General features: G+C 42.2%; 1 protein-coding gene across 1 annotated transcript in view; it reads right to left on the bottom strand.

Annotated features, from left to right (window-relative positions):
* Nucleotides 1-24443, bottom strand: part of MCCC2 (methylcrotonyl-CoA carboxylase subunit 2) — a 71985-nt gene extending 47542 nt beyond the window's left edge. Inside the window, exons 1-5 of the mRNA XM_049649586.1 lie at nt 24116-24443; nt 15408-15474; nt 11630-11714; nt 9002-9103; nt 596-723 (exon numbers count right to left, since the gene is read on the bottom strand). Coding sequence (XP_049505543.1) covers nt 596-723; nt 9002-9103; nt 11630-11714; nt 15408-15474; nt 24116-24244 — 511 coding nt within the window. The 5' untranslated portion in view covers nt 24245-24443. The remainder of the gene's footprint in view (nt 1-595; nt 724-9001; nt 9104-11629; nt 11715-15407; nt 15475-24115) is intronic.
* Nucleotides 24444-25763: the final 1320 nt, after the last annotated feature.

Below are 25763 nucleotides of genomic sequence, written 5' to 3'. Positions count from 1 at the left end.
AAAATTAAATTTCTTAAATTGCATTTGCTGAAAATTATATACATACTCAAGCATTTAAATTAGTACCTAGCACTCAAGAGATCCATAAATATTAACTATTATTTTCTCACAGTTTGAACTCATTAAGGTTAAGACAAAAAGAAAATATATAGAAGAAAAAAATCTACACCCATGTAGAGAAAAAACTGGCATACATGAAAATACTGTCACAGGTTATTCCTCAGTGATGTTGTTATGGGTAGTTCTTGTTCACATTTTCTTCCTGAGTTTTCAGCAAAGAGCATGCATTTCTTTTGTAATTATGGAAGAAACCAACAGTTTTTAAAAATACCCAATGATGGGGGGTTGTGGGTGGCTTAGTCAGTTAAGCCCGCCTTTGGCTCAGGTCATGATCTCCTGGCTTGGGGTTCAAGCCCCACACGGGACTCTGCTGTCAGTACAGAGACCACTTCAAATCCTCTGTCCCACTCTCTCTCTGTCCCTCCCCTACACTGTCAAAAAAAAAAAAAAAAAAATGATGACATCATATAACCTTGTAAACACTCTTGCATTTTACCACCTAAAAATAATTCATTTTACGACTCTTGTGACTTGCCCAAGTAGATGCAGGGGAGCCTGTTTTGCATTGCAATTTCTTGTGCCCGCAAATGCTTTTTCACAGTCACGGGATAGTAGGTCCCTCCTTTGATGGTGGCATCATTGGCAACAATTATACATTCTACTCTGAAAGACAGAAATTTCATCACAAAGAGAATAAGAGAGACTTCTTCAAAGTTAAAAGGCCAAGTACATTTCATTGTAAGACACTCCAATGCAACCTTCAACTTCTAGTACATATCACCAATGACAGTCATTAGCAGATGATCTCATGATATGAAAGCAAGCTTTAATCAAAGTCCACATACTCATTTATATCATCACTTTTAACAAGTTTACAAACTCATACTTGACTTTTAAAGAGTCATCGGTCCTCTATTAGCAGTGAAAAACTAACAACCTCAGCCACATTTCATAATGGTTCTTTCAATGAAATGATCCTAGCGAAACAATAATAAAATATACACACAAAAAAAATCCAAGTCTCAAGGGTGAGAAATCTCTCATAATAAACCACCAAGTTTCCTTTTAGGATGGTAATTTGCAGAAATGAAAACTGATCCATCAAGAGAATTTACTTTTCTTATTTTCAAAAGTTCTTACCACATGCTTTCATGCACTTCATGAAAGTTACTACCACATGCTTTTCAAAAAACTAAAACAAGTTTAAAACACAATATCTATCGTGCTTAAAGTAACAAGAGATGCAAACTATAAAATGGCATATTGAGAGCACCTGGGTGGCTCAGTTAGCTGAGTGTCTGACTCTTGATTTCTGCTCAGGTCATGATCTCAGAGTTCGTGAATTGGAGCCCCACGCCAGGTTCTGCACTGACAGTGTGAAGCCTGCTTGGGAGTCTCTCTCTCCCTCCCTCTCTCTCAAAATAAAATTTAAAAGCCACACTTGAAAAAAGTAAAAAGTAAGATAAAATAGTGTATTGAAAACTTACTAAAGTGCATCATCAGTGGTGCCCTTTCTCACCAGAACCACTGAGCTGAGTGCCACGCCCATAAGGAGGACACGAAGAGCAGAGTGGTGAGTGCAAACCACCTATAAGGCAAACTGCTCAACCCTGCCGGGAAACCGGAAGGAAACCTGAGTGAAGAACAGTGGGTTCTTTAAAAAAAATGTAATCTTGGGGCTCCTGGGTGGCTCGGTCGGTTGAGTGTCTGACTTTGGCTCAGGTCTTGATCTCACAGTTCGTGAGTTCGAGCCCCGTGTCCAGCTCTGTGCTGACAGCTCAGAGCCTGGAGGCTGCTTCGGATTCTGTGTCTCCCTCTCTCTCTGCCCCTCCCCCGTTCATGCTCTGTCTCTCTCTGTCTCAAAAATAAATAAACATTGAAAAAAATTAAAAAATAAAAATAAAAATGTAATCTTGTTTATATTTCTGGGTTTTTTTTAAGATTTTATTTTTAAGTAATCTCTACACCCAACATGGGCTTGAACTTACAACCCCAAATAAAAGAGCTGTACACTCCACCAATTGAGCCAGCCAGGCACTCCTATTTATGATATGCTTTAAAACCTCACTTTATATTCTGTAGAATTCTAAAAAGTGAGTCACTGAATCCCTGTTGAAAATAGAGAACAGCAACTGAACAGCGGCCTCAGGTAGCAACGGACTGCTCGCATTAGGGTACGTGGCCAGCAGTGCTCCCCACAAGATAAAAGGGTTCCTCTCCTTAGAGCATCTATTTTATTGATATAAAGCTTCTTTCCACATTACAGTTAGCATTTTAGAGTGGACTGCCAATTTTTCATGACTTTAGTAAACAAATTAGATTTCAAAGGAAATTTATGCTCTGGCAGGTTGTTGAGGCTATCATCTCACACCTACAGGGTGCACTGTTCTGCCCCGCCCTGGGGGTGGTGCCCTAAAAAACCTTAAGAAGCTGTGATTCAGGAAAGGGGCCAGGCTATGGAGTCTGGTGGAGTATGGTGTATGGAGTATGGAGTATGGAGTATGGTGAAATGTTGGCTCTGCCACTTGCTGAACATGTGACCTTGAACAAGAGACTGAGCCACAAGAGACAGAGCCACTCTCACTTGCTTATTAAAAGGTCACAAGGGCACCTGGGTGGCTAAGTCACGTTGAGCATCCAACTCTGGATTTCGGCTCAGGTCATGATCTCAGCAACATGGAATCGAGCCTCACGTCATGCTCTGCACTGAACATGGAGCCTGCTTGGGATTCTCTCCCTCCCTCTGTCCCTCCCCAGCTCATGTGTATGCTGTGCGTGCTCTTTCTCTTTCACAAACAAACCAACAAACAAACAAAAAAGGTCACAGACCTGTTACGGAATAAAAAATAAAATTAGTCCACAAAAAGACTGCATTGTACATCTACTGGTTTTGTATACCCACAATCTATTATTTTGGCAACAGAACTAAACTTTCTTTCAGACACTGCCTCTTACCTAATCCATGTGGTTCAAGTGACACTGGCCCCCAAAGCCTATCTTCAAAGGTATAGAAAAGAACCAGCTCCTTCTACCCAAAGTCCACAGTGTGGCTCAGCAAGGGGCGTGGGCCCCCATTTACTTTTACTCCTGAGTGACCTCAAGAAAGCTGATTTTCATATACCTCAGTTTTCTCACTTGTACGTGATAAAAAAAATTTTAAATAGGGATAACAGTAGTATCTATTTTATAAGGATAATATTCATACTTATTTCAGTGATTTAACATTCATTTAATACTTGGGGCACCTGGGTGGCTCAGTCAGTTAAGTGTCTGACTTTGGCTCAGGTCATGATCTCACAGTTAGTGAGTTCAAGCCCCGAATTGGGCTCTGTGCTGACAGCTCAGAGCCTGGAGCCTGCTTCAGATTCTGTGTCTCCCTCTCTCTCTGACCCTCTCCTGCTCGTGCCCTCTTTCTCACTCAAGAATAAACATTAAAAAAATTTTTTTAGGGGCGCCTGGATGGCTCAGTCGGTTGAGCGTCCGACTTCGGCTCAGGTCATGATCTCACGGTCCGTGAGTTCGAGCCCCGCGTCGGGCTCTGTGCTGACAGCTCAGAGCCTGGAGCCCATTTCAGATTCTGTGTCTCCCTCTCTCTCTGCCCCTCCCCTGTTCATACTCTGTCTCTGTCTCAAAAATAAATCAACGTTAAAAAAAAATTTTTTTTAATAAAAAAATATTCATTTAATACTTAAAATATTCCCTGGCACATAGTGGACACTGGATAAATGTTAGCTATTGTTATTCTGGATTATCTAATTTAAGGAATTTAAGTGGGATTCTAAGAAGAGAGCTGGGTGACTGGACCCCTAACTCGAACCACAAGACAATAAGATAAACATTAAGTTCAAAAAAGTTTTCTTAAATAAATATCAGAAAAAAGAATCATTTGAACTTGAACATAAAACATAAGTACTTAAAAAAAAAGGGGGGGAGTGCTTGGACCCCAAGCCTAACCCCTTTGGGGCTCTCCTACCTCAGCTACTGACCTTACAGAACAGAAACTGGGGTATCTCTGGCTAGCTCTGCCTCTGGGTTTAGAAAGCTTGCCTGGGAGTAAAACCAAAACACACCTGTGACCTGATAACACCGTCTGAGCTCCTACATCCAGCTATGTTCACACTTATCAGCTAAGAGTCAATACATTCTTTTTTTCTTAAACCAGTTTGGGCATCTAGCATTGGCCAGAGAGTGGTGACAATATATACAACCACACTATTTACGTAATAAAGGTGCGTGTAAATCACAATGAACTGCTACTTTACACCTAGTAAATGAGTGAACCTTTTCAGTCGTAATATCTAACACTGGCACAGCTCTAGGGAAAAGGTAAGTCTTTCCTTGGCCAGCGTCATAATGGAGAGGAGTCTCGTGGGGCAAAATGCATACGCTCAGTATGAAACCCTGTGGTTGATGCGCATAGAGAACGACTTGAAAGTTGGTGTCTGGGAGGAGACTTCTGATCACATGGTTTAAAATGTGCAGTGGAATCTGCTCCCTGTCTTTACCTACTTGAAATCACTGTGGAGTAAGGGGGATTCCACACCAAGCCCCCAAATAAAGAAAAGAAAAACAGAGCATCATCCTGTAAGTGTGATACAACTTCACTATCTCATTCTGGAAATAACCACAAGAGATATAACTTGGCCTATAAAATAACCCCTGACATCCATTCATTTATTCAACAAATATTTTTTTTTAAATTTTTTTTTAATGTTTATTTATTTTTGACAGAGAGAGAGACAGGGCATGAGTGGGGGAGGGGCAGAGAGAGAGGAAGACACAGAATCTGAAACAGGCTCCAGGCTCTGAGCTGTGAGCACAGAGCCCGATGCGGGACTCGAACTCACAGACTGTGAGATCATGACCCGAGCTGAAGTCGGACGCTCAACCGACTGAGCCACCCAGGTGTCCCCAACAAATATTTTTTAAGTGTGTTCTATGTGCCTTGTCCTTTTCTAGAAACTAAGGACATGGAATGAACAAGAAGGGCAAAATTCCTGATGTCACAGAGCTCCCACTGTAGTGGAAAGGATCAGTTAGGGGAAGCAAAAACACACAACAAATCTGTTAGGTAATTTCTGATTATATGTGCTATGACACTGTAATAAAACTAGGTAATTCTACACACACCAATTCTTTCTGGGTTTCCAGTCCCAATGTGCGGGGGAGGGTTCACCCACATTCAACATCAAACAATTCTCGGATACTCTGCAGGGGTATTGCTGGTGTCTGAGAATTTAACTCAATTCTGACATGATCTGCTCGGAATCAGCATCATATTCCACAGGCTAAGGGTTAGTCCTACAGGACTGCTCTCCACCCCCCACTTCTGATGGCAATCATAAGCTTAGGCTGTGACCTGTGCTTCCTGACCAACCAGCTACAGACTATAGGTTCCAACGACCTCCACCTTAGGTTCTTTTAACTTGCTAGAAGGCTTAACACTTAAACACTTTAGTTCACCGTTTTATCAAAGACATGATAAAAGACACAAATTAACATTCAGTGAAGAGATGCACAGGGCAAGGTATGGGGAAAGGACGGGGAGCTTCCATGTCCTCTCTTAGGTGCACCACTCTGCCCTCATCTCCACATGCTCACTGACCAGGAAGCTCCCAGTCCTCTTGGGTTTTATGTAGGCTTTACTGCCTAGTCACGACTGAGTAATTCAGTGGCCATTAGCTGATTCGATCTCCAGCCCCTCTCCCTTCCCCAAAGGTGGGGATTGGGGGAATAAGTACGGCAGAGAAGTTCCAACCCTCTAATCACACAGTTGGCTCTCCCTGGGGTGGGGTCCAAAAGCCACCTTCACTGATAGCGCAAAATTCACCATGACCACTCTCAGTACTTCCAAGGGTTTGGGGAGCTATAAGCCAGGAACTGTGGACAAAGACCAAATATATATGAGAAGCAAATTTTGGTCATCTGAATGCCTAAATACATCTATCTACAAATCACACTATTATAGTAATACAATATTTATTATTATTAGTTACTATAGAACATATAATAAAACAAGGTAAAATATATAATAAAACAAAGTAATTGAGATGGGGCTATGTTACGGTATAATGGTGAAGGAATGCTAAAAATAACAGTAACAGCCCATACTGACGTGTCACTTATGATGTACGAGGTGCTCTTTCAAGGCTTTAGGTATGTGAGATATCCCACTTACAGATGAGGACACAGGTACAAAAAAGTTAAGCAATTGGCCCAATGTTACCAACCAACAAGTTAAAACCAGCATTTGAGTCTAGGTAGTCTGATTCTAGAATGCATGCTCCTAAGCACTGCTCCAGGGGAAATATGAATGGAGAGCAAAAGCCAGTCAAAGAATCAGGTGAAGAACACTTGATTCAGAGCAAACGGCTTGAGTATAGGCCATATATGTGTGTGTATATATATATACGTATATATATATATATATATATACATATATATATATATATACATATATATATATATATATATATATACGTATATATATATATGTTTAGGGTGTTCATGAAACAGCAAGAGCAGGATGGCCACAGTGATAGAGGTACAAAGGTAAGGTGAGGAAAGCAGGCAGGGACTGTTTCTTACAGGACCTAATAAGCCACGTAAAATATGTGAATTTGCCAGAGAAAAGGACTACTGCTCAATTATTCATCAGCCAGTTACTATTTCAGGCAAGGAATCCTTGATTCTAAGCTGGTTTATAAATAAAATTCCATACAACAAGTCTCCTCATTAAATTTCTTGGGGTCTACTTCAGAACGTATCACGGAGCCTAGATCAATAGATGCAGCACTACTCAAAAATATATAAGAAAGCAATAAAGGTATAAAAGTTTTTAATGACCGTATGAATGGATTTGGCTCTGAAAAGCTCCAGGCTGAAGCTACCAATGACCTTGCTGCAGGGAACAGAGCTTCTATTCTCATCTACAGGAGTCTGTCTACTCAGGGGCAAAAGTACACTTGTATTATGCATCTCTTAAGGAATAGAAGTGTTTCTCTTCCCTTTCTTGTTTCTTTCTCTTGTTCCATGACAACCCTCTACAGTAGATGGTATGATTATTCCATTTTATAATGAATCATATTATCTTGGGGCACCTGGGTGGCTCAGTTGATTGAGTATCCGACTTCAGCTCAGGTCATGATCTCGCGGTTCATGAGTTCAAGCCCCGTGTCGGGCTCCGTGTTGACAGCTCGGAGCCTGGAGCCCGCTTCAGATTCTGTGTCTCCCTCTCTCTCTGTCCCTTCCCCACTGACATTCTCACTGTGTCTCAAAAATAAATAAACATCAAAAAAAATTTATAATGAATATTTTCCAGATGTGAAAACCAAGGCACTGAGTGGTCAAGCAATTTGCTAAAGGTCAAACACCTACAAAATGCTAAAGCCAGGATTCTAATGGAGGCTGACAACTCCTGAACCCATACAACTTTTAAGTGTAATTCAATTTCCTTCCAAGCTGAAAACTTGATAAAGTGAGAACAAGGCACAAAGAAAGAAAACGAAAATGAAAAATATAAAAGTACAAATAATAAGATATTAATATATGCACAGGAAAGGTGAAAGAGCATGCTCTAACCTGCTGTCATTATGACTGGACACATAATTAACAGTAACTATCCTGCTTAATTACATATTTCATGATGATGAATTTAGTTTAACTCTGCATGAAGTTTATCCTTTTATGAAAGGTTTATTTTTAAGTGTCCCCTAAGACTACAAAAAGAAAGTGTCTCCACACTGGGTAAATATTAAGCAGATCATAACTGGCAAAGAGTGGAAGAGTTGTGGGGGTACAGGAAGGTGAAGCAACAATGGTGAATGGCTATGGCCGTACCTCCCCTGAAGGCACGAATTATGGGGAGAAGGTGGGAGAACACACACATGATAAACCAGCATCGGAGTCAAATGCAACTGTATCAGGCTCAGAGTCCATCCACCTGAGGTCAAAGCTGGGCTTTGCCCAGGGTCTTGATCTTGGGCCAGTTATGATCTTACCAAGCAGGCTTCCATGCCTGCAGAACAGGGATGATGACAGTAATACCCATTCTCACACAGCTGTGGTGATCATTAGAACAACTGGGGCACCTGGGTGGCTCAGCCAGTTAAGTGTCCAACTCTTGATTTGGGCTCAGGTCATGATCTCACGATTATAGAGCAGAGATAGAGCCCCAAGCTGGGCTCCATGCTGGGTGTGGAGCCTGGTTAGGATTCTCCCTCTCCCTCTGCAACTCCTCCACACACATGTGTGCTCTAGTTCTCCCCCTCCCCCAAAAATACATAAGTAAAATAAAACCAACCAACCAGTGGGAAGTGTTTACTACAATGCCTGGCATGCTAACTTGAGATGGTAAATGTGAGACCATACATAAATATACGCAAGTAAATTTAAGTTCTAGCAATCTAGATTCCCCAAGTCTAGAGTGGTTCTCAAATATTAGCATTCCAGAATCTTGGAGGGCTTGTTAAAAAACAGATTGCCAGGCCCCACCCTCAAAATTTAATTTTATACTTCTTACGAAGACCTAGTAATCTACACTTCTGTCAAGTTCTCAGGTGATGCTAATGCTACCTGAAGAGCACAATTAGAGAATGACTCCTCTAAGACAGTGGTTTTCACCAGAGATGTCCAAGAGATCACCTACAGAGCCTTGGAAAACGATATAAGCAAAGCCCACACCTGCAGATTCTGATTATGTAGGAAGATTTGGATTTGAGCCCCAGAATTTGTGCTGTGTTTTTTTTTTTTTTTTCCCTTCAATCTTTGTCTCTAAATCTCCACAGATAAATCTAATACATGTCTGGGCAGGAAGCCTCAGCCCTACATAATATAAATAGCACAAAACTTGCAAGTTCATATGCAAAGCAGTGACAGGTGGAAGACTGTGCCCGTCAATCTTTTCCTGCCCCACATTATGGAGTTTAAGTAGAACACTCACCCTGATACTCTCCCAATGCCTGTAATAATGCCACCGGCAGGCACCTCCTCATTAGCATATAACTGGTAACCTGCAAACTGGGAAAATTCCAGAAATGGAGACCTGCAGGGAAGAAAGGATATTGCCTGAATTGAAGTTATTTTTTAAAAATGCATATTTAAAGTTATAGGTGGAAAAGATTAACAAGCCAATGTTTCAAGCATGCATGTTGAACATATATAAAATCCACAAAAAAGAAAAATATTTAAACAAAATCTAGTGTGGGTATTTTGAGGATTTACACAGTATAGCCATGAAATAGAACACTAAGTAGCTATTTTAAAGGATGTTGTACCAATGTGTTTATTAGTACAGAAAGAGAATAGCATGTAACACTTATATAAGCCCCTACCCTTTGCCCAGCTCTTTTTCAGGACCTTCAGAAACCTAACTCACTTGTACCTCAGAACTACTTCCTGAGGTGGATCCTATTATGATCCCCACTGACAGAGGAGGAAACTAAAAAAAAGAAATTGAATCACTTGTCTGAGGTCACACAACTAGTAAGTGGCAGAGTTGGGTTTTTTTTTTTTTTAATTTTTTTTTTAACGTTTATTTATTTTTGAGACAGAGAGAGACAGAGCATGAACGGGGGAGGGGCAGAGAGAGAGGGAGACACAGAATCGGAAACAGGCTCCAGGCTCTGAGCCATCAGCCCAGAGCCTGACGCGGGGCTCGAATTCACGGACCGCGAGATCATGACCTGAGCCGAAGTCGGACGCTTAACCGACTGAGCCACCCAGGCGCCCCAAGAGTTGGGTTTTAATAAGCAATCTAACCCCAGGGACCAGGCTCCACACCACTGTAGCTATTATTCCACCTCTCACTTACTTAAATGTTCAAGATCTAGTAAGTAGGGGGAAAAAGGGTGTTATAAAACACCACATTTAGTATGATTCCATTTTTCTTATAAAAAAAAGTGTCTATTACACATACACCTAAGAACAGTCTAGAAGGATGCACACTTGGTGTTAACAGTGTTTTTGCCTCCAGGTTGGGAATATGGGTGTATGTCATAAAAAAATACTTTCGGGGGCGCCTGGGTGGCCCAGTCGGTTAAGCGTCTGACTCTTGGTTTCAGCTCAGGTCATGATCTCACGCTTCGTGAGTTGGATCCCCACATTGGGCTCTATACTGACAGTGTGGAGCCTGCCTGGGATTCTCTCCCTCTCTCACCACCCCTCCCCTGCTTGCTCTCTCAGTCTCTCAAAAATAAATAAGTAAATAAACTTTAAAAATTAAAAAAAAAAAAAAAAAGAGGACTGAGTTTTTCAGTCAGTCAGGTGTCTGACTTCTACTCAGGTCATAATCTCACAGTTCGTGGGTTTGAGCCCCACGTCAGGCTCTGCACTGACAGTGTGGAGCCCGCCTGGGATTCTCTCTCCCTCTCTGTCCCTCTCCCGCTGTGCTCTTCTTTCAAAATAAATAAAAATAAAACTTAAAAAAAAAAAGCTTTTGGAGTCCTCATTCCCTTCTCTCCACCTGCATTCCCTCCACTCCAATCCTTCAGGAAATCCCACTGGGTTAGCTCTATCTTGACGGGCCTAGAACGTGACATTCTCATCACCTCTAGTACTACTATCCTAAGTTCAAGTCACATCATGTCTCCTTTGAATCACTGCCACAGATGTCTAACTCATCTTGGTGCTTCCAGCCTTGCTGCCCACTTTCTACTCCCCAAACAGCAGCTAGAATGACTCTTTTCAGATGTAAGTCACGTAGATCGTAACAGTTTCATATTCAAAATCCCAAGAGCCTCCTCATTCCTCTCTGGATAAAAGCCAAAACTCTTGGGGTGCCTGAGTGGCTCAGTCGGTTAAACCTCCGACTTTTGATTTTGGTTCAGGCCATGATCTCATGGTTCATGAGTTCAAGCCCCACATCGTGCTATGCGCTGACAGTGCAGAGCCTGCTTGGGATTCTCTCCCCACCCACCCCACCCCTCACTCTCTCAAAATAAAAATAAACTTAAAAAAAAAAAGCCAAAACTCTTACACTAACCTCCAAGGTTTTATGGAATGGAACCCTACCTCCTACCACTCTCCCCTTCATGCCTTCTACCCCAAACACACTGGCATCCTCGGTTCTTGAGCATATCAGCATATCCTGCACATTCCTACCTCAGGGCCTTTGCAATGGCTATTCCTTCTGTCTGTTAACACTCTTTCACTGTATTTCAGGGCTCTCTCTCTTCACTCCTTCAAATCTTTGCTCAGATGTCACTTTCTCAATGAGGCCTACACTAACCACCTTATTTAAAACTACAACTTGACCCTCCTCCCTTATTCCGGTCTTTCTTTTTCCCATGACATTTATCACCTTCTAACATACTGCAGAACTTACATTTGTCATTTACTTTCTACTTACTCCTGCTACAATGTAAACTCCAGTTGGACAAGGACCTGTGTCAGTTTTGTTCACTCATGTATCACTAGCACCTATAACAGTGCCTGACACTTAGCCTCTCAATAAACATTTGTTGTTGAATCTTAGAGTAAGAATCAGAATTTTAAATCACTTATTTATAAAACTGTTTAAGAAAGTACCACAGATTAGAGAACACTGAGTTAGCACTTGGGCTGTACCAACCCTGGGTCTATAAGGCTGTCCACTCTTTCTCTGGCTAAAAGTTTTCCTCTTGATACGTGGCGTTCTCGGGCTTTCTCACTGCCTCCTGCGATAAAAACATGATTAGATTAGATTGATAGCATATAAGGTCTCCCCGTAATTTCAGGCCAGAAAAACATAAAACAGCCCAAAATACAGCAGTTTTAAAAGTTCAACGTATCTTTTCAGAAACAGCTAATTTTCAGATCTTCCATTCAACTCACAAGCTTTATTTTCTGAAGTAAATAAACTTGCATTTAAAAAAAAAAATCAGTCGATCTCTGATTTCACAGCGTACCATACATTTTCTGAATTCACTGGTAATTGCTTAAAGAAATAATATAGCATCTTCTCTGCAACTCATGCATTGCCAATACTGCCTCACCTCCACCACATCTGTTCAATACCTACGACTACCTAGCGCTCTGCTACGTACTATGTGAAATTTGAAAAAGTCCTAGCTTCATCTGTCCCAGGCGAAAAGCCCTGTTTTAGAAATGACCTCCATGATGAGCGCAGCAAGACTTACCCAAAGGTAGGTGACCCATAACTTTTTACACTGTCTCCAAATGGGAGAGAGCTGCACACCTAACATGGCAACTAAGAAGTCCACTTCTGTTAGTATCTTCACTCAGAGACTGGCTTCTTTGTTTCCCCAAGTTGCTCCGGTCCAAGAAAACTAAAGTAGTCAAAGAGCCCACGGAGGTAACCGGGTGAGGCTGCCTGAAGTGAACAGCACACCAACCCTCCCCGAGACTGATGGCTGCTGGGCTCGGTATCTCGTGAATATCGATAACCCACTCTCAGCAACCCAAGGCATCAGACCAGAAAGGGAAGGATCATACGGTACCTTAATAGGTTTATTTTCACTGGTGCCCACGACTTTCATCTTAATCTGCTCTGGGGCTCATGAAGTGTTCAGCTATCTAAAAAAGCTATTTCTTTGGGGGCTTTTTAGGGGAGAAAACAAGCTCTTACCTACTTCATACAAGCTTCCAAGTATTACCTTGTTTTTCAAACCAGGCCTCTTTCCTCTACCCAAGGGAATTTTTTTTTTCCTGAAGAGGCAGATGGCATATTTTTAAGATTAAATCTGCCTTAAAGTTACCAAGAAAATTGTATTACACGTTTAACCTTTTAAAATGAAAATAATTCTAGGAGGCAAAGATTTAGTTCCAAAATAGTGTAATTAAGTCAAACCGCTCTTCTCTTTCTCCCAACCACTGAGAGGACCTGACTTCCCCTACTAAGGTGGGTCTGGGTGTAGGAGAGCACAGGAGAGAGGGGTTATCAAGGGGCACAGGAAATTTCTGGGAGAGGCACATTTATGATCTTGGTTGTAGTGCCGGTTTCACAAGGAATATACCTATGTCAAAACTCAAATTGTACATAATGCAGTTTATTGTATGTCAATTATACCTTAATAATATTGTTTAAAATTAAATATTACAAGAAAAATGCACCTGAGGCAATGAAAGGAAAGCCAGGTCTTGTGGTGAGGGTCTTTGGAGAGTCAGGTGACCTAAATACTCACTAAAGGACTAGCAGGGGAGAGGAGGCCAGAGAGGGTAGAGTGACAAAGAAGTGATAAGAAACACACACATTTGTTTTCCAAGTACTTAAGATAAAACCATTCTTTGTTAATTCCACCTAGAGTATGAATTGGCAATTTGGAACAGCTGGTGACTTCCAGTTTTATTAGGGAAAATCAGAAAGAGGGCTATCCTTGAAGCAGATTTTCAGATTATAGAGCTCTGCTCCTCTGGCATTTAAACTGACTTGGGATATGTGGATAGCCATAAAAACAACATGACACAGCATCTTAGTTTTCCAACGATTATTCTCAAAGATTCTGCACTATCTCCATTTCCACAGACTTGGAGACTGAAAAGCCCTTCTCCTTCTAGCTCGTTTACCATATTGCATTCATTCTAATATATACATTTTGTTCACACTTTTTAACATCCCTGAAATCAGGAAGCATTTTACAGTTTACAGGATGTGGCTTTTTTTTTTTAATGTTTCTTTATTTTGAAAGAGAGAGAGAGAGAGAGAGCGCACATGCACGTGCAAGTGAGGGAGGGGCAGAGAGAGAAGGAGACAGAATTCCAAGCAGGCTCCACACTCGGCTTGATTCTACAACCGAGATCATGACCTGAGGCGCAATCAAGAGTTGGGCCAACCAGGCACCCCTATAGCATCTTTTTTTTTTTTTTAAGTTTATTTACTTCGAGAGAGAGAGAGGGAGAGAGCATGAGCACCAGCAGGGGAGGGGCAGAGAGAGAGGGAGAGAGAATTCCAAGCAGGTTTCATGCTGTCAGCACAGAGCCCAATGCAGGGCTCAAACTCACAAACCATGAATTCGTGACCTGAGCTGAAATCAAGAGTCAGATGCTTAAGTGACTGAGCCGCCCAGGCGCCCCAAGCATCTTTTAATCAACACATCTGTCTGCCTCTGCCTGTACAGCACAAATGTCACTTCAACTGTGACATGCATTGTTAGAACTGTATGCATGGAGTTAACTTCCATTTTAAAAGTCTTCAAAAACCATCTTTAGGTCATTACAAGTCCCCTGTTTTAACCACCAAAATTATTTGTGCTTTTCCATATTGGTAAAGTAATTATCACGCAGCATTATACAGCTAAGCACTTCAGAATCTATCAAAATACTTACAGTGGCACCTACGGGGCTCAGTATGTTAAGCATCCAGCTCTTGATTTCTGCTCAGGTCATGATCTCATGGTTTGTGAGTTCAAGCCCCACGTTTGTGCTATGAGCCCAGAACCTGCTTGAGAGTCTGTCTCTCTCTCTCTCTCTCTCTCTCTCTGCCATATCCTGCTCTCATGTGCAAGCAGGCACACACACTCTCTCTCAAAATAAATGAATAAGCTTAAAAAAAAAAAAAGCAACTTATTTTAGAAATAGCTTTTAGTTTCAACTCACAAAGCCTTCTAAAGTAAATTTTTGCATTGACCAATAATGGCACAGCAGAATTTGCTGTAATTGTTTATACATTAATAGTTTACATTCCCCATGATGCAATTTCTTCCAAGCAAAAGGGTGTCTATTATGTCCACAATTTGAAAATTGAAAATAATAACAATTTGCCAAGTTCATAGGAAATATCATTTATTTAATCAGCAATAAACCCACATAGACATTATTTCCAAGTTATATAACAAAGCAGAAAATTCATAATTATGCAAAATTAGTATATAGGATGAATATAACTAATGAACAGAAAAGGTTTCAGTTGCTTCAGGTAAAACAAAAATTTTAATGGATGCTGTGGCTGAAATAAACCTTTAAGCAGAAATACTTTAAAAATTAGTGATTCGGAGGGGCACTTGAGTGGCTCAGTTGTTTGAGCGTCTGACTTCAGCTCAGGTCATGATCTCCTGGTTTGTGGATTCAAGCCCTGCATCTGGCTCTGTGCTGACAGCTCAAGCCCAGAGCCTGCTTCAGATTCTGTGTCTCCCTCTCTCTCTGCCCCTTCCCCGCTCATGCTTTGTCTCTCTCAAAAATAAATAAACATAAAAAAACTTTTTAAATTGATGAATCTGAAATTTTACTTTTTCCCACATAATGGCAATGCTGTAAGAGCAAAAAAACTGACAACAGGAAAAAATGAAATGTCAGCACACCAACAAACAGTCTTGAAGAGTCAAAGCTTACTGCTACTGGTTTTTCCTAAAACCAATAACTATCAAGGAACATTTTCATTAGAAGCATAAAAGGAAGAATAAATGAGTGTTTACCTAATCTTATTTTCTGTGCTCGTTCATGGAGCTGATTTACAAGTACTTTCATCTGTTCATAGTTTTCCTAAAACAGAAGCAAAGAAAGAAAGGGAGAGTAATATTAGAAAGCAATTATCTTTTTTTTTAAACCAAAGTAAGGGCTAATGTGAACATCATGTGTCACTGCATGTGGCCTCACACCTACCCATGTGGCCTCCATATGGTCAATCCATTGGATGGAAAGGATGACTCCTGCCTCTCCATCTCTGCCCAAGCTCCCCTTCACTACCACCTTCCCTCTCCAGTCCATCAATCCTAATATTACCCCTCTTTAGAGATCAATTCATGTTCCCTCTCATCTGTAACACCTCTCATTTCTGGTCACTCCTACTCATTTACCATCTTTCTTCCTTCAGCATTAACCAAACTTAATTCATTTCTATTTGTTTTCCTATCTTAAGGAATATAAGCCCTTTGAGAATTAAAATGCCATCTTCCTTTTTCTGTCCCATCAACCACTGCCCTAAGAAGTTTCCAACCAATGCAGAAATACTTGGGGGTACCTGGGTGGTTCAGTCGATTGAGCATCTGACTCTTGATATCAGCTCAAGGCATGATCTCACAGTTCGTGGGTTCAAGCCACACATCACCCTCTTCACTAACTTTGCAAAAGCTGCTTGGGATTTTTGGTCTTCCTCTCTCTCTCTCTCTCTCTCTGCCCCTTCCCTGCTCGAATGCTCACTCTCTCTCAAAATAAATAAATAAGGGGCCCCTGGGTGGCTCTGTCGGTTAAGCGTCCAAGTTCGGCTCAGGTCATGATCTCACAGTTTGTGAGTTCAAGCACCGTGTCAGGCTCTGTGCTGACAGCTCAGAGCCTGGAGCCTGCTTCAGATTCTGTGTCTCCTTCTTGTTCTGCCCCTCTCCTACTCTTTCTCTCTCAAAAATAATAAAACATTAAAAAAATTTTTTTAAATGAATAAGTAAACATTAAAATAAAACACTTGCTAACTGACAAATTACACTTAAAAACAGAGCCCAGGAAACACAACAGATCCTATTTTATATTTAAAAAGGAACAAGAGCCACCTGGGTGGCTCAGTCAATTAAGCGTCTGACTTCAGCTCAGGTCATGATCTCATGGGTTCCGAGTTCGAGTGCTGTGTTGGGCTCTGGGCTGACAGCTCAGAGCCTGGAGCCTGCTTCAGATTCTGTCTCCCTCTTTCTCTGTGCCTCCCCGCCCCCCCATCTCTCTCTCTCTCTCTCAAAGGTAAACACTAAAAAAAAAAATTTATAAATAAATAAAAAGTAACAAAACTCTATGTTTGCACATCTTTAGAAATTTTCTAGAGTAACATACAAGAAAATATAAACTGTGAGAGGTGGAAAAAGGGTACAGGGCCTAATTTTTCACCTTCTGTAAATTTTGTTTGATCAGTATATTACTTTAGACCAAGAATTAAGTAGCTAGTTTTTGTGAAAATTCAGAGTTTAACCCACTAATACATTTTGCTCCCCACGATGTCTTTAACATCTCTGATGATCTAATTCCTTTTACATGATGCAATACTAAGCAGCTTGCCAGCTGCTCAAAATTAGAAGAATTTACCATGTTTACAACAGAGCTCTATTATTTATTTTCTACAGCTCTAAGAGCTCCCAAGGTCAAGGTTTCTGCTACATTCTCTTGCTCTGCAAAATGCAGAAAATAAAAAAGGGAGAAGCAGCAGATTGTTAGGGAAAGAACCTCTGCCCTGGATCAGGGAGGTCCCAACCTCAGAACCATCTCTGCCTGCCAGCCCTGTGATGACTTCCCTGCTAGGTCTCCCAAGCCCTGTCCTACGGCAGACAACCTGTGGGAACAGAACTCCGTAACTCGCCTAGAACGTTGTTTCCCAACCTTGACAGACATTGGAATCACTAGGGAGCTTTGAAAAATAAAAATAAAAACAAACCCTCAGAGATTCTGATGTCATTGGTTACAAATGTGGCCTGGGCATTAAGCACCATAAAGGTTCCCCAAACGATTTAAATATCCAACCAAAAACAGAGGAACACTGGCCCATAGTCTCCATTTCTGAGTTACCCTCAAGGCAAATTGGAAACCTACCAAAAGGGGGGTTTGGTAATAGGCAAAGGGTTCTTTTATCACCAGAATTTTTTCAGATTACCATAGTATTTGCTGATATTAAGAGCATGAGGCAGTGGAAGCTGAAAACTTCGCTCTACTACAAAGCTTAGGTTAGAGATCCTTTTTATTCACAGTTAGCAAAGTCAGAAACTCCCAACTTCATGAATTGCCTCAGACAGAAACAAAGCTCTGCACTGGAGCGTGTCTGTTCAGCCCATCACCAAGAGATGGCATTAGAGCAACGTGTGTAATGCCACCTGACGTGTATGAAGAGACTGAGCAGCCTTTCAAAACCTAACATCCAACCTCGGTACTGACAGCCTCCTAGGCTGAGAACTACTGCTAGTAAGCAGGAGCTGCGTCCTGAACTCCTTTGTCATCGGCGAGAGACGCAGCAGAGGGAATTTGTAAGGGGAAGACCTCCTTGTATGAACAAAACAGAGTGGTAAGGAAGCTCCGGGGGACGGAGTTGGTGGCCAACTCCTATCTGTAGCTAAAGGGCATCTTCTCTATGGACTCTCTCAACCGACCCTGCGCTGCAGCTCTGTGGCTCAGGGCTGGGTGCTACTCTGGCCTCAGGCCCTGGGCGCCCCCTCTGTGCTGCTGAACACACAGGGTGAGGAAAAGGTCTGATGACTATGTTGCTAAGTGGAAAGGAAAGCAGATTATTTTACTGCAACAAGTAAATATTTTTTGCTGGTTTTGTGCTTAAAGTCTAACTTGTCACTTTTACCTTTATTCTAAGGTTAAAAATCCACCTCATAAATGTCTAAGACACCTTTTTTTTTTTTTTTTAAGTAAGCTCTATGCCCAACATAGGGCCAGAACACATGACCCCGAGATCAAGTCACACACTCTACTGACTGAGCCAGCCAGCAGCCACTTAGAAACCTTGATCTCAAGAATCCCCACGGATGGTAAAGCGCCTTCATGAGGATAGGCAGCCTTCTCAAATGCTCCACTGTTTGGAATTTCACTTTCTCTCTCTGCCACTCTCAGCATGTGAGTCTATGGTTATTCAACAAAAGATTTGCTCACTGTTGAGTTTAAGGAATTTCTGAAAAAGAACCTCATCCAAACTGTTAACCCTTGTGTCTCTTCACTTTCTAGTAGTCAGGTTAAAAGATAATCTGAAAAATACACTGTAGGAAAGAAAAGAGAAGCCACATATATTGTTCAACATGTGACTCCAAGTTCAATAAAAGGAATTTGGTGCTAATGGAAAAAAAAAATCTGAATACCTACTGTCTCAGCAAGGTATGTGAAAAGCTAACACATTTACCTTGGAGTAGGCTTATATTGTTAGTTTAAAATTGATAGGATGAAGAAAAAAAAGTTTTTCCAGTGACATTATTTGCAGCTAATTCTCAAACAAGTCCATCCAGTCATTATGACATACTATCTTCTTCTCAGTCCTAACTTATTTAGCTCAACAGCACTAGAAAATGAATAGACGGGTTACAGTATGGCAAAGTGAAGGGGCAGGGATTTCTCTAACATGTTCAGCTCCTCTTTAATGGGGTTTGTCATTGTTGTTAATAAAAGAAATTTAGGGGCACCTGGGTGGCTCAGTCAGTCAAGTGTCCAACTTCAGCTTAGGTCATGATCTCATGGTTCGTGAGTTTGAGCCCCGTGTCAGGCTCTGTGCTGACAGCTCAGAGCCTGGAGGCTGCTTCCGATTCTGTGTCTCCCTCTCTCTCTGCCCCTCCCCCACTCATGCTCTGTGTCTCTCTCTCTCTCAAAAATAAATCAACAAAAATTAAAAATAGAAGAAACTTAACTTTGTTTCCTGGAAATTTTCAAACATATACAAAAGCAAAAAAGATTAGTATAATAAATGTAGCCAATGTCCTTCAACAATTATCCACAATGGCCCAAGTTTTTTTATTTTTGCCCCCACCCTGAATTATTTTGAAGAAAATACCAGACATAACACTTCCTCTGTAAGTATTTCCAAATCTCCAAAAGATGAGGACCATTACTGCATACCAATACTCTGTTAATAAAATCAAATATCCAATTAGTGAAGACACTTCCTCAGCTGTCAGAGGAAGTTTACAGTTTACAGTTTTTTACAGTTTATTTGAAAGGATTCTATGGAAGGTCTATATAGCCACAAGCGACTGATATTTCTTAAGTCTTTTCTGAAATTCTGAAATTTTCTGAAACTAAGCCTTTTCTAAGTTCGCCCATCTTTTTTTTTTTTTTTTTGCCTTGACATGTTCTCTTTGTCCCCTAGATTTTTCCCACAATGTTAAATGCGTCCTCCCAGTATCCTTCAACAAGTTCTTCTTCCCTTGCAGATCTAGAGGCTGATGGGATTTTGTTGTGCCGTAGTTTCTTATTTTTCCCCCAACTCATCAAGAATTAGCTGACCTCGGGGAGCCTGGTTGGTTCAGTCGGCTGAGCATCCGACTCTTGGTTTGGGCTCAGGTCATGATCCCAGGGTTGTAGGATCAAGCCCTGAGTGGGGCTCCACTTGCCACTTAAGATTCTCCTTCTGCAGGGCATCTGGGTGGCTCAGCTGGTTGAGCGTCGGACTTTGGCTCAGGTCAGGATCTCACAGTTCATGAGTTTGAGCTCTGTATTGGGTTCTGTGAGGACAGTTTAGAGCCTGGAGTCTGCTTTGGACTCTGTGTTTCCCTTTCTCTCTGTCCCTCCTCAACTTGCATTCTCCCTCTCTCTCTCAAAAATAAATATTTTTAAAAAAGAAAGAAAGAAAAAGATTCTCCCTCTGTCCCTCTTTCTCTAAATTTTTTTAAAGTGGAAAAAAATAATAATTAGCTGATGCCCCTCCACCTGCATTCTACCTCCCAGTCTTCTGTCAACTTTGCAAACCACAGGCACCAAAGTTCAGAACTGATGAGTAGTTCCATACACACAGAGAAAACAAGTAATTCTCTACTAAAGTGGGCTGAAACGCAAGGTACAATTGCTATAGCCTATGACACTGCCCAATTTAGAACAAAGTCAATCAAACCTAAAGCTACTTATACAAGGGATCTTTATCCTAGCTAAGCCAGTCTTCCAATTAAGAAATAAAGGAAATTGTCACCAATTGCCAAGGCTTTCTGAAGCATATGGCCATGAGAAGTGACAGCAGGCAGTTTGGATTCCTAGTCACTAGGAAAACTGGGCAGAGAGAAACCAGACTGTGTCCAGGGCTCCTAGGTGCCATCTCCCACCCAAGGCATGGCTTTATTTTTTGTTCCCCTCTTGTGGGTTTTTGTTTGCCTCAAAGTTTACTACTTGGAGCTGGTGGCCCCAGAAGACAAGGGTACACCTAAGTGAAATCTTTTAACATCCAACATAAGAACACATCCACTCTCTCTCTACTGTTTATCTGTGGCAGACACGTAGAGCTGCTTATCCATATCCATTCTTCCCATCCTTCTTAATGATGAAATCCCAATTTTATTCAAGGTAACAACATGCCTGGCTGGAAAAGTAAAACACTGTAGCCTCCTTTTGTAGACAGGTGTGGCCATGTGACTAAATTCTAACCAATGAAATAGAGGCAGAAGTTGTTAGGCATGACTTCTAGAAAGGCTTCTTAAAAAGAAAACAAACAGGTGAGGGTGTCCTTTCGCCTACTCTCCCTTCCTCCTCTTTGTCCCTGAACTCAGACATAATAGGTGGAGCTTATGTGGCAACCTCTACAGCATGAGACAGAATGTACTACTTATTCAAAATTCTTCTGTCCCTCTCATCCTTGCCAAGGTTCAGTGTGAGATTATCCTTCCCCACCCACAGTCTATGAGTCTGTCCCTTTTACTTGCTTTGACCAGTGGAATGTGGGCAAGTGTGACAGTGTACCAACTGTAAGCGAAGGCTCTAAAAGGGACAGTGTTTCCATACTCCCGTCTTGAGCCCCGGCCTTCCATTATGAGAGAAGCATCCCTCGGTAGCCACTGCCCCTTCGGTCTGAGTTCGGGAATAAAAAACAAATACAGCAGACCTGAATCTGGTGCGCTGCCCAGAGAAGAACCACCACAACCAACCCTGATCCCAAAGCAAAAAATAAGTATCTGTTCTTTTGGACACAGAGATCTTGGGATTGTTTGCTATACAGCATTACTGAAGTGAAAAGCTGGCTAAACAGATCCTGAGATGACATCACGGAGGGAAGGAAAAGTTGCAAGAGCTAATACTTCTTGAGGGCTTATTATGTCCCAGGCAATGTTACAGGCAGCCACTAATTGTCCTGATGGTTCTATAAGATATGCACAGTTATTAATGCTATTATACAATTGAGGTAACTGAGGTACAGAGAGGTTAAGTAACTAGTCCAAAATCACTCAGCTAACAAGTAGTAGAACCAGGATTTAAGCCAAGGCTCACTAGTTCCAGAACCTTGCTCTTAAACCATTATGCCACACTGTCTCTGCCCACTCACAGGGCCACTGTTAACACTTTAGCTTATTTCCCTCCTGTTTTTTTTTTTTTTTTTTCTCTCCATGGAAATATGTTATTTTTTAGTTTTTAACATACATGAAATACTAGACTAAGGCCTTTCCCATCATACCACAACTACTTCCGTATTCTAATTACTAGTGCACAGACCGGACCAGAACATTAAACATTTTACACAGAGAAAGAAGTTATATGCTCAGGCCTATACCCCCAAACCCCTAGCTAACAGCCACCATCAAAAACATAGGCCTCGGGGCGCCTGGGTGGCTCAGTCAGTTAAGCCTCCAACTTCGGCTCAGGTCATGATCATGCAGTTCGTGAGTTCGGGCTCTGTGCTGTCAGCTGAGCCTGGAGCATGCTTCAGATTCTGTCTCCCTCTCTCTCTGCCCCTTCCCCATTCACACTCTGTCTCTGTCTCCTGCAAAAATGAATAAACATTAAAAAAGCAAAACAAAACAAAACAAAACACAGGCCTGGACCTAAAGCCAAAAAGATGGCAGACCAGGAAGCTCCAGGCCCTCATTCTCCCACAGAGACATGCCCAAACAACCAAAAACTGGCTAAAATAACCTTACAGAAACTCTGGAAAATGTCAGAAGCCTACAGCAACCAGAAGAACACCCAGCCAAGAAGTCATATTCAAAATAGAAACAAGTCTCTCCTCCATATTGCCACCACACTAATGATTCGATCACATCCCATAGGATTTTGCCACTTCCCTACTTAAATATCTTAGCAGACAGCCTGCAAAATGAAATCTGAAGGTGGCTTCAGCATGCAAGACGCTCCACTATTTAATCTCATCTACTCCATGAATTCATCAACTCCATCAATTCCATTCCTTAGTCATTACTTCTAAGTCCTCATACCCTCTATATGCTTTCAGAACTTGGTTATCTATGTTCTCATAACTTCCGTAGTTTGTACAGACTTGCCTCTCCTTCTCCACCCTGAACCTGGCCAGCTCTGACCCAACAACAATCAAGATCCAACTCACTCATTACTTTGTATCTGTGGCTTTCTGTAACCACCTTTTTCAAGTTTTAGATACCACTTACCACAATGCACTGTAAGTACATGCTTTCTTGTTCACCTTCCCCACAAAATTATGACCTATACCAAGTACCTAACATACTGACTAAACCAAAGAAACCACTTAATATTTCTGAATTAAACAGTTCTCTCCTGACCCCAGAAAATCTAGACTTTTGGAACCCTCTCACTGGATACTGTTTGCTTCAGCCTGCTTATTTTCTTTTGATGTAAGGAAACTTTAAAATGTCTTTTCTGGGGGCGCCTGGGTGGCTCAGTTGGTTGAGCGGCCGACTTTGGCTCAGGTCATGATCTCACAGTCCTGAGTTCGAGCCCCATGTGGGGCTCTGTGCTGACAGCTCAGAGCCTGGAGCCTGTTTCGGATTCTGTGTCTCCCTCTCTCTGACCCTCTCCCATTCAGGCTCTGTCTCTCCGTCTCAAAAATAAATAAACGTTAAAATAAATGAATAAATAAATAAATAAAAATGTCTTTTCTGAAAGTTACTTGTACAACTTAAATGTTATCTGTATAACCTCAGAAACCATGGGATAGGGTGGAATTTCCCGGCTTTGAAATTTCACAAGCTGTTTCTGTGACGCTGTTATACCTCCCAATTCCAAGAAAGGGTTATTCAAAGACAGCGTGCGATAAGTATGTTCTATTAACATAACCAACTATTTAACTAGTCTGGTAAGCACAACCCTATCTGTACCAGGCAAGTGGTTCCCAAAGCTGGACTTCGCCAAGCCCTCAGGACTTCACTAACAACGCAAACACCAGGATCCCACCCCAGAGACCCCAAAGATCCAGGCCGGGGCTTAACGCAGCCGTATATTCATCAAGTTCCTCGGCTGACAATGCTAAGTCAGGTTTTGAGAACCACGGATTTCAAAGATACAAAATACAGTGCCAGTGCTAAAAGTGAACTAAGATATATTTTATTTGGAGCTATCTTCCTCTGCAAACTTCACGACCCCTACTGTGTCCCAGAATCATGACTGGAGGCTCCAGAGAAAAGAACAGAGCTGTTAAAGTGTGTCCACAGTTCACTGGCTTCCTTGTCCGGCCCACATTGGCGGACACAGGAAGAGGAGTCACAGGCTCAGTCAGGGGTTTCCAGGCCCGGGCCGCCGGAAAGCTCGCGCAGCCTACCTGGTAGATGGCAGAACCCGAGTCCGGCTGGGTACCCAGTGTGGCCACCGAGTCCCCGTGATAAGCGCGCGGCCCGGGGACAAGGGCGCGGGCGCACGGCCGCAGGGCTAACCTCAGGGAAGCCCACATGACAGCCGGCCCGGAGCGAAGAACTAGTGCAACAGAGCGGCCCGCGCAGGTTCAGAGTTGGTTATTTCCCAGCCGGCTTCCCTGATTCGGGATACAGCTCAGCTCGCGTCCTTACAGCCCAACCCGCCTGAAACACCCCAAAGTCTCAGGCCAGCCACGGCACGTGCGTGGGCTCGCCAGCCGTAAAAGGTTGACGCTGCGCACCACGCCCCCCGAACTCAGCCAATAAGCGACAGAGGCGCAGCACCGCGAGGTCCTGTCCCCTCGCGAGCGCGGGAGTTCTGCGGTCCGGAGGCGGAGCCATCTTCCCCTTGCCGCCCCTCCTGTCTGCGCGCTGTGCTGGCTAGGTGAGGTTCAGTATCTTGAGAATCGTCTCTCTTGGTTTTTCCTCGTGCTGTTTTCTTCTTCCCCTCTTAATAGAAAGGGGCTTGTGGGGGAGAGGAAGGAAAAAGGAAAAGAAAAAAAAGAGAGGGAGAGAGCCAAACCATAAGAGACTCTTAAAAACTGAGAATAAGCACTGGGTTGAGCACTGGGTGTTGTATGGAAACCGATTTGACAATAAATTTCATATTTAAAAAAGAAAGGGGCTGGCACTTGAAAAATCTTATCCCTATAGGAGAGCTGGAAACCGAACAGGCAATTAAGCTGTCCTGAGAAACAAAACTCTTTATTTTTTTTTTTAATTTTTTTTAACATTTATTTATTTTTGAGACAGAGAGAGACAGAGCATGAATGGGGGAGGGTCAGAGAGAGAGGGAGTCACAGAATCTGAAACAGGCTCCAGGCTCTGAGCTGTCAGTGCAGAGCCAGACGCGGGGCTCGAACTCATGGACCGCGAGATCGTGACCTGAGCCGAAGTCGAAGTCGGACGCTTAACCGACTGAGCCACCCAGTCGCCCCGAAACAAAACTCTTTAAAGAAGATACATATTTATTCATTCATTCAGCAAATATTTCTTCAGTGTCTCCTGTGTCCATTGCTCTTCTGGCACTGAGTCTTATAATTTCATGAGTCTTCCAGCTTTGTCTTCTCTTTCAGGTGTTTTGTTTTTGTTTTTGGTTATTTGGGGTGGGCTTCTTGAGATTCCGTATTAATTTTAGTATGGGTTTTTCTGTTTCTGAAAAAAAAATGTCATTGGGTTTTGATAGGGATTGCATTGAATCTGTTCACACTGGATAATATTGACATCTTAATGGGGCGCCTGTTTGGCTCAGGTCATGACCTCAAAGTTTGTGAGTTTGAGCTCTGCATCGGGCTCTGTGCTGACAGCTCGGAGCCTGGAGCCTGCTTCAGATTCTGTGTCTCCCTCGCTCTCTGCCCCTCCCCGACACATGCTAGCGCCCTCTCTCTCTGTCTCTCTCCCTCTCTCAGAAATAAACATTAAAAAAATTTTTTTAAATATATTGACAACAGTATTAAGTTTTGCAGTCCATGGACATGGAATGTGTTACCAGGTATTTGTGTCTTTAATTTCTTTCAGCAATATTTTGTAGTTTTCATTGGGCAAGTTTTACACCTC

This window comes from Panthera uncia, assembly GCF_023721935.1.
Source record: "Panthera uncia isolate 11264 chromosome A1 unlocalized genomic scaffold, Puncia_PCG_1.0 HiC_scaffold_17, whole genome shotgun sequence".
In the NCBI taxonomy this organism is placed as follows: Eukaryota; Metazoa; Chordata; class Mammalia; order Carnivora; family Felidae; genus Panthera; species Panthera uncia.
The sequence above is the reverse complement of the archived record's forward strand: the minus strand, read 5'-3'. Positions and strand labels throughout refer to the sequence as shown.